Below are 8,555 nucleotides of genomic sequence, written 5' to 3'. Positions count from 1 at the left end.
CTTTAAAAAAACAAATCAACCTAGGCTGGGTCCGGCAACTGCAGGTATTCATCCAAATCAACATCGGCCCCCCCGTAGCCTCGGAGACGAGCGAGATGACGGAACTACAGGCTGGCGAAGGCTCCGCCCACTCGCCGAATCATCCGTTAATTGACAGCTGAGAGCCGCTCGATGATTGGCTGCGTCCTTGCAGCGGTAAGCTCAGGAGTCCTCTGATTGGATATCTTGTTCTATCCCTCAAAGGGACAGCGCGTCTGATAGCCCTAACAGAAAAGCGAGTGAGAGAAGCGTCATCGATTATTTTCCTCCTAACAACGCGCGCGCCCACTGTCTCTGGTCTCCGTCCTCCATTGGCTTGACGCTTAGGGACCGTGGGAATCTCAGTGAGCGCGATGTTGCCCATTGGCTGTGAGCAGTGATTGACAGGAAGGCACGCCCACCTTCCCCCCTCTTAAAAAAAAGGAAAACTCATTTACCCCACCCCCGTCCCCTCCAGCATCCAGCGACTGATACACGTTTGGCTGAGTGACGTCAACCGCGAGCTATTTTTAGATATGTTGGTCAGAATTTAACGCACGCCTGTATGGCAGGACATCGTACCACATAATCAAACGGCACTTCATTTTGTTTGTATTAATAATGGCAACTAGTCAGAACAATAACTAAAGATATGCAAAGTTGAGTTAAAAAAATAAGTTTTTTTTTTAAAGTGAATATTAAAGCTAAAATTTTTTGTAACAGTTTTTATTTACTTGCGCTTAAAATTATAAGGAACACATTCTACTCTAAATCAAAACTTTAATAACATCCATCCATCCATCCATCCATCTTCTTCTGCTTATCTGGGGTCAGGTCGCGGGGGTAGCAGCTTCAGAAGGGAGGCCCAGACTTCCCTCTCCCCGGCCACTTCTTCCAGCTCCTCCGGGGGAATCCCAAGGCGTTCCCAGGCCAGCCGAGAGACATAGTCCCTCCGGCGCGTCCTGGGTCTTCCCCGGTTCCTCCTCCCGGTGGGACGTGCCCGGAACACCTCACCAGGGAGGAGTCCAGGAGGCATCCTGACCAGATGCCCGAGCCACCTCAACTGGCTCCTCTCGACGTGAAGGAGCAGCGGCTCTACTCTGAGTCCCTCCCGGATGACTGAGCTTCTCACCCTATCTCTAAGGGAGAGACCAGACACCCTACGGCACAGGTGTCAAACTCCAGTCCTCAAGGGCCGCTGTCCTGCAGTTTTTAGATGTGCCACAGGTACAAAACACTGGAATGAAATGGCTTAATTACCTCCTCCTTGTGCGGATAAGTTCTCCAGAGCCTTGCTAATGACCTAATTATTCTATTCAGGTGTGGTGCAGCAGAGGCAAATCTAAAAGTTGCAGGACAGCGGCCCTCGAGGACTGGAGTTTGACACCCCTGCCCTACGGAGAAAACCCATTTTGGCCGCTTGTATCCACAACCTCTTTCTTTCGGTCTTAAATTTAATAACAGACTTAAATTAAATAACACTTAAATTTAATAACAAACTCATTAAATTAATTATTATGCTACAGACTAAGCATAATAATTACAGAAGAAAAGAACAAACATTTATTGTATAAACTGAAAATGCTTAAAAATATACATTTCCTATTTTTCACTGAACTAATATTTGCCTAATTACCCATGGTTTGTGAGAACTACTTACTTTCACTTTCTGTGCCTTTAAAAAATTTAAGAAGGTTGATTTGGTTGAAATAAACTATCTTTTTTTAATTAAGCTGATATGACAACAGGCGTTTGGTCAAGTTAACAGAACTGACCAAAGTTATTTACAAGTAAATAACTTGTACAGGTAAACCAAAATATGAATGCTGAGATCCTCAATTGTATTTTTACTTGTTCTGTTTTTTTCTATACAAAGCCGTATCCGAAATGTCTGAATTTTTTTTTCCTCCTTTTGAATTCCAGATATCAACTTCGCTCACACACAAACTCTTTTTCCAGGACAATGTTTAAGTTATGAAGAAGATATTTAAATATATATATGCCAGTGCGACACTCGCAAATTGAAAAATTTGTCACACAATAATGACATATCTCAAATGTCCATTATGGACAGCTTAGAGTCCTTCTCCATATATAAATATTCACCTATACTGAGGAAAATAGTTATGCTTGCTTTTAAGAATTAACATTATATGATAAGTTGGCTTGCCATTTTCACAAAGCACTGTGAAAGCAAGGACGTTTACACATTTTGGAGGGATTTTTAGTAAAGAAAAAAACCCAAATCTGAATAAACAGGATTTTTCTCCCCCCTTCTTTTTACTTTGATTGTTACACCAGGTGTTTCTACAGCCAGGCGGTCAGTCAAACCCCACCACTCCCTCCATCTGCACCTGGATTACCTACTGGGAGAGCACCGAGCGCCCTTTACATCCAGCATCATCAAAAGAAAGGCTAATTTCTCACAGATTTGCATTTGAATATCCTTTTGAACCAGTTCATATTGTAATAGTACGTCGGTAACAAAAAACATGAACAAGCAGTTAATACCCATCACGTCGGTATCATTCATTCCTATATGCCTGGGACCGAACCGACCAGATGGTTAATGCCTTACAACCCGTTTCCCTACATGTGAAGTTCTGCTTTCATGTGAAATCTGCTGGGCGTTGACAAGACGTCAAGCTGGTCCACCTGGTTTCAACACGAGCCTTCAGCTGCATGTGCATTTCTACTATTGAAACCGAAGACGTAAACATAAATAGCAACTAAACAGGAATGCAGTAAACATTCAAGCTGCAATAAGCAGACAAGATTTTTACCTGATAAATGGCATTTAGTCTTTTTCAGCAATTCTTTTCCCCCCTAATCTCATCTATTATGAATGCGTAACTAATGCTTTTCATCACCTTAAACATAGCAGACATCAGAAGTGGAGGGAACAGATGGATGGATGGGGGAGTTACTCGATGCGACGAAGATAAAACGAGCAAGAGCAGTCACCCCCCCTCCTCTCCTCCCCCTCCTATTTTGTGCTGCAGTTTCCTAGCAACATGAGACTGGAGTGGAAATGGTGAAGTGATGCTGCTGCATTTTATGAATGAAACTGGAAAAAGGAACGAGCCAGAGTGGGGAGGGGAGAAGACGGGGTCGGGTTTTTTTTTTATTTTCCTTTTTCTTCCTCCACTGCTGTTGCTGTGCTTTCTATTCTCCACGAGTCGAAGCAGAAAGGAGCTTGAAGGCACAGGGATAATCAGAAACCCCCCCAACTTTATTTAACCTCGTCATTGATAAAAATAATTAAAAAACCAAAACATGGAGGTATATAATATATGGTTATGCAGTACAAAATTAAACAATGCCCTCTCTAGCAGGCAAAACAAGCGTTAACATTATTTACAAAGAGCCTTTTAAACCGCAGAACTTGACATTAACATGGGATCCGTTTCTCCTATGAACATCAAGTTCAGTGAATTTTAAACAAGTGGTGGACTAACTGGGGTTTGCTCAAATGTGTGGGTTTTCCATTGCGAGTCAAAACTAACAACGGGGTTGTGTGACCTCTCAGGAGAAGACTGAATATTTTTTGTCTCGTGAGAAGCACCAGATGAGATCACGTTTTTGCATAATGAAATGCCTGAACTGTATAAAGCTTGTGCTATATGTACAGTGATGCAGAGATCGATGTCCAATGCTCAAAAGGACAAAGAAGAAAAAAAACATAGTTGGAGAGGAATCAGGGTTTCTCAGGGAGAATATTGAAGTATGACAAAGAAATAATAAATTAAGGCATTTCTGGCTGTGCAGATCTACGAGTATGAGAAAGAAAAGAATACAAGAGAAGAACTGATGCTGGTCACACCCATCCCATTAAATGGGCCACACAAGAGAAAAAAATGTCCCATGTCGTTTTGTCCTTCAAATGTCCACACGGGACGTCCGTGGTCTTATTAGAAAAGTTAGTGATGTTTACAAATGTAAAGGTAAGAAGAGCTCCTTGTTCATCATCCGGACCGCTACATACAGTCCATGGAGTTGTCCGGCATCTGTCCAAGAGCTGGCATCTTTCCTGGTATGCAGGACGGGGGCAGCATCCCGCTGACGTTCGGGGACGGGTCCACGTTTTCGCTGTCTTCCATCTTGTCTGCCGAGCCCTCCCAGTTGATGTGGAAGCGGGTGACGCGTGGGTTGGAGGCCAAGATATTCCTCTGAAGCTACAGGGAGGAAAGAAAGATCAGGGGCTTGGTATGCATGTGCCTTTTAAGTACAAAATTTAAGGTAACTGATAGGTCTGGGTAACACTGACAAAAAAAAAAAAAGTATCGCAATATTTTTTGCGATAATCCCTTTTATGTTGAAGGGATGTATCAATTATCAAGATAGAGTTTGAAATTAATAATTTCAGTTTATAAGATGGAATTTGTTTCAAAGCAAACAGTATTAAAAAAAGTATGAATTATTACAAAGACTTTTTGCTTCCAAAAATAACGATACACCAAACAATTCCCTTAATGCAAAAAAAGAAGAATAAATATCTTTGAATAATGATGCAAATCAAGTTCACACTGTTGTTCGCAGTGTCTTCATATTGTAAAAGTGCTTAAATAATCATTGCCCAAAATATTTCCTATTAAGGCTGAAGTATTTACCTTTTGTAAAGATATATTTTTTACGTATTTGTTACAACTAACACAATATTGTGACAGTGTAATACAAGACAGATAATCTGTAAAGACAATCGAGCTCCTCGATTGTCATCTTGCGAAATACACCGCTCCCGGTCAAAAACAATCAATCAGATACAGATAAGACTGACAGGTCTTATTACTGTCAATCACCCTCGACTACAGTATGTGCTGCTCTATGCGTTAATGGTGGAAAACTAACTTACTGTCCCATCATCGATAGCCATGCTGACTAGCCTATGCCGTCACGAAAAGCTCCGGTGTGGAGAACTGGCTATAGCGCAGCAGAGAGCACGAGTAAGGTTCTGAGCAGAACATACACAAGCTTGATTGACAGACATAAAAAGAGGGGTCCTAAGAATAATCTCTGGGGGGCGCCGTTGGCTACAGTGACCTAAAAGTGACACCATCTGCCTCTAAACATTGTCTTCTGTAATATATTAAGTGAGCTACAAAAAAAAACAAAAAAAAAACAATGCTGCTGAGCATTTGCTTTGATGAAATCACTGTTATTCTATAGACTCTCTGGCGTCTGACCATGGACTATTTTTGCCTTTCATCCAGCAATTTTTGAAAGGAGCATATTTATCTACAATTTCAGTATAACCATTATAAATTCTAGTTCAGTCATAACTCTGGTGTCAGGAAGGTTTTCCTATACTCAAAGTGGTGCAAGTGACAGAAATCCTGTTCTGAAAATGTTGCATATCACTGTTGGTAACCGTGTAAAGTTTAGTTATACCTATTTTTGTATTTTGTACTGTTGACACAGTAATAACTAATAATATTAGCAAAAACAGTTGTGTATTTGTGTGAACAGTTTGCTAAAATCAAATCAACCAAAGTGGATTTTTCAGGGTATTTGATCTGGAATGTGAAAGGCAACTAAATTAACAGAATTAGAGTGAGATTTAACCTTTTTAGACACATATCCAAGTTAAGATCATCTAAAATACAAATTCTATCAAAATCTAAACTTGGTAACACCTACGTAAAAACAGACGTTTTCAGAGTAAGAAAATTTAATTATTACACAATGGGAGTTAGGAACTGTTTCACACAAAAAAATTCCTGTTGGAGACACTGGAGGGCAGCAGAAAGCTACACTTTACTAAAATCTTCTCAGAAGAATGGCCCATTTAAATACAATATAACCTCTGTTAGTTACCTGAGAGTAGTCTGGTTTTAGAGGCGGGTTTTCCCGCAGCTCTGGATCTGTATATTCATTGTTAACATAATAACCAATGCGAATGAACTCCTGTCCGCGGTAGGTGCAGGTTATGAGGACTACCGTCACTCCCACAGCGTCCGTCTCTGGAATCAGACCTGTGTTAGGAGCATCAGCCTGTTGGGTTGAAACATAGCAAACAAAAACATCAACTCAGTTTATTGTTCCGTAATGTAAAATCAGGTACTTGGGAATAAAAACAGGGACATATTACATTAAGCCTTAATCAGAGTTTTGTAGATTAGCTTTGACTTGCCAGTGAGGAATTCTGATTTCTCTTCTGAACATTAAAGTATGAAAATGAAAGAACAGCTCATAAACGTGTTGCTTTTCACTCTTCCTGTTGAAAGTACTCAGCAGTTATTTATTTTAGAACCAGCAATGTACAAGTAAACAGCAGCTGTAGAGCAGGGTCTTTCCATGTTTTTTTTAGATAAAATTATGAAATTACAAATTATTCACCATTTGGCTCTCTTAGCTGGGCTCAAATTACGAAAACCTTAACATACGTCTGTATTTTCTTGAAGATAAAACTGAACAATTTTATGTACAATGTTTAGCTTTCGTGATATCTGTTTAAAAGCCTTGCTCTCTCTCACTGTCTTGCAGCCTAAACGAAGAGCAGGTATCTCTAGACATCTCACCTAGTTTCATTTTAAATGGTTTCTTACACTTGTACTTCTTTTAACTTTAAAAATCTTGCTAATGCTGAAAATAACTTTGAAAAGTGCTGAGGGCTGCACTTATTTTGTGTTTAGTAAAGCTTAATCAGTTTCCAAAATGCAGGTCAGTTGTATGGCAGCCAGATGATGTCCTGTTTCACTGGTTTGTAATATAAAATTAGACAAGAAACATAGTCTTATCGGGAACTCACCTGAAACACAAACATGTGTCTTCCAGCTGGAACTGGACCGACCAAAACAGAATCTAGAACCTGGTCGTACTCTTCACTCTCAGCAGAACCAACATAGATGATCTTCCACTCCAGATCTAATAGAGGAAGGGAGGAGGTGAAGGGTTAGGATATTTTCCACAAAAAGTAAAACAGAGTTAAAATTCAAATTTCAGCTCTGTACTCAGTGCTTGCACAAAAACGTGTAACTTGTCCTAAATGATCTATTTATAAAAACAAAGCAACTGTTGCCACATGACATTACATGTTGCTGTTTTAATGAGGCTATCTTCATAATATATTTATTTTTTGTGAAAAATATGTTGTGAACCAAATCTTTAAGAAAAATCCACTACGTTTTAGAGCACCAATTTATCTTTCTTATATATAATGGAAAAGACTTAAACATTTCCAAAAAAACAAAACATTGCTTACATTTATAAACAGCTTTCCATTTAAAAAAAGACTACTGACATGCAGCATGTATTCATAGTTATTGATTATGATTAAAAACATCTTTGACTTGATTTCAACTCACGTATTTATTTCTTTTTTCAAACAATGCATTTCCAACTGTAATAAATTTCAGTTTACAGACTGAATTAAAACAAATTATATTTTTAAGTGAAAACTCAAGTCTAATGCTGAAGGCAAAATGCGCCCAAAACAAGGCAGGTTTATAACAGTTTGTTGATAGCAAACCTTGTTATGGTTGGTTTTCGCGGCTACCTTTTCCACATTTAATAATGCATTCGCTACAGCCGCAGCAACACAGAAGTGGAAAGAAACGACTGAAAAAAATTCTCAAAAAATGAAACAAATGAACAAAAACAAACGAGAGATTACTTCTAAAACGAGGCACAGTTTATTTCTGGGTATTTTAATCCACAGCAGGAATTTATATTTCGCGGTAATTCCTTGACATGCCAATGTAATGCCGCCAGCCAATCATCTTGTCGGAAAACACTGACGCACTGGTAAAAGAGCCAATCAGCTACAGCAGAAGGCGGACTTGTCGGCACAAACGCGCCAGCGCCAATTTTTAACAATTCGCATAAAGAAACGCATATAATCCATATAAAGCATAAGGTAACAGTTATTTTCAGGTAAACCAAAATGCATTAATGCGACGTACTGATGTATTACGCTTTCTCACGGTGACGCCAACACTTCATATAAACCTAATAGCGCCCGAACTCAACAGCTAACAGAGATAGTGTGATTTTACGGACAATAAAAGAAAACCCACCTTCAGGTAAATCCTCCATGCATTCAAACGTTATCTCAAACTGAAACGGGTTTCCAAATGGGCTCGGGTTGTCCAAAACAGCAACATTTAACACTTGTACCTTTGCCATGACAGAAAATTAAGACGCACTTCACCCTCGAAGATTAATTTGGCTGCAAATAATCCTAAACTATTACTCAGCACTGATCTGTCGCAGCTCTACAGCCGGCTGTCGGGTCGGGAAGTTAAAGTTCAAGCCTTTACGCTCAGAGAACACCTACACAACCCGTCGGTGTCCTGGCAAGAGGAAGTGCGTCACTTTTTTTTTTTTCTTCTCCGCTGATGACGCATTTATGAAGAATGGGCGGCAGCCCCCTAGTGTTCATTTGGCAAACAGCAGCTAAAAATCTCAGACAAAACCAGCACCCACTCACTCTAACAATGTTTTTAGTTGTTTTTTTTATATAAATATACTTGAAAATATTACTATCTACTAATTTTATTTTTAAAAAATTCTAATTTTCTTGTTAATAATGCATTGTT

The 8,555-nt window shown here is 39.5% G+C and overlaps 1 protein-coding gene and 1 long non-coding RNA gene across 2 annotated transcripts; one reads left to right on the top strand and one right to left on the bottom strand.

The window, feature by feature from the left end:
- The first annotated feature begins 99 nt into the window (after positions 1 to 99).
- LOC116719590 (uncharacterized) lies at positions 100 to 2,794 on the top strand. Its single transcript, XR_004339225.1, has 2 exons — positions 100 to 195; positions 2,320 to 2,794. It is a non-coding gene; the product is annotated as an uncharacterized LOC116719590 (long non-coding RNA).
- Positions 2,795 to 3,227: 433 nt separating this feature from the next.
- On the bottom strand, positions 3,228 to 8,342 carry LOC116719585 (histone chaperone asf1b-B-like). Its single transcript, XM_032562136.1, has 4 exons — positions 8,034 to 8,342; positions 6,767 to 6,882; positions 5,833 to 6,009; positions 3,228 to 4,193 (listed from the first exon to the last, which is right to left on the bottom strand). Exons 1-4 carry the CDS (start codon positions 8,140 to 8,142, stop codon positions 3,996 to 3,998), a joined length of 600 nt encoding a protein of 199 aa, XP_032418027.1. The 5' UTR covers positions 8,143 to 8,342; the 3' UTR covers positions 3,228 to 3,995.
- Positions 8,343 to 8,555: the final 213 nt, after the last annotated feature.

Source organism: Xiphophorus hellerii, chromosome 5 (genome assembly GCF_003331165.1).
Source record: "Xiphophorus hellerii strain 12219 chromosome 5, Xiphophorus_hellerii-4.1, whole genome shotgun sequence".
In the NCBI taxonomy this organism is placed as follows: Eukaryota; Metazoa; Chordata; class Actinopteri; order Cyprinodontiformes; family Poeciliidae; genus Xiphophorus; species Xiphophorus hellerii.
The sequence above is the reverse complement of the archived record's forward strand: the minus strand, read 5'-3'. Positions and strand labels throughout refer to the sequence as shown.

Excerpts from the sequence above, each read along its gene's own strand:
- LOC116719585 (XM_032562136.1), bottom strand. The coding sequence starts at position 8,142 with ATGGCAAAGGTACAAGTGTTAAATGTTGCTGTTTTGGACAACCCGAGC. Across the intron at positions 6,010-6,766 it reads GACACATGTTTGTGTTTCAG|GCTGATGCTCCTAACACAGG; the intron begins GTGAGTTCCCGA and ends TCAACCCAACAG. Across the intron at positions 4,194-5,832 it reads TAAAACCAGACTACTCTCAG|CTTCAGAGGAATATCTTGGC; the intron begins GTAACTAACAGA and ends TCCTCCCTGTAG.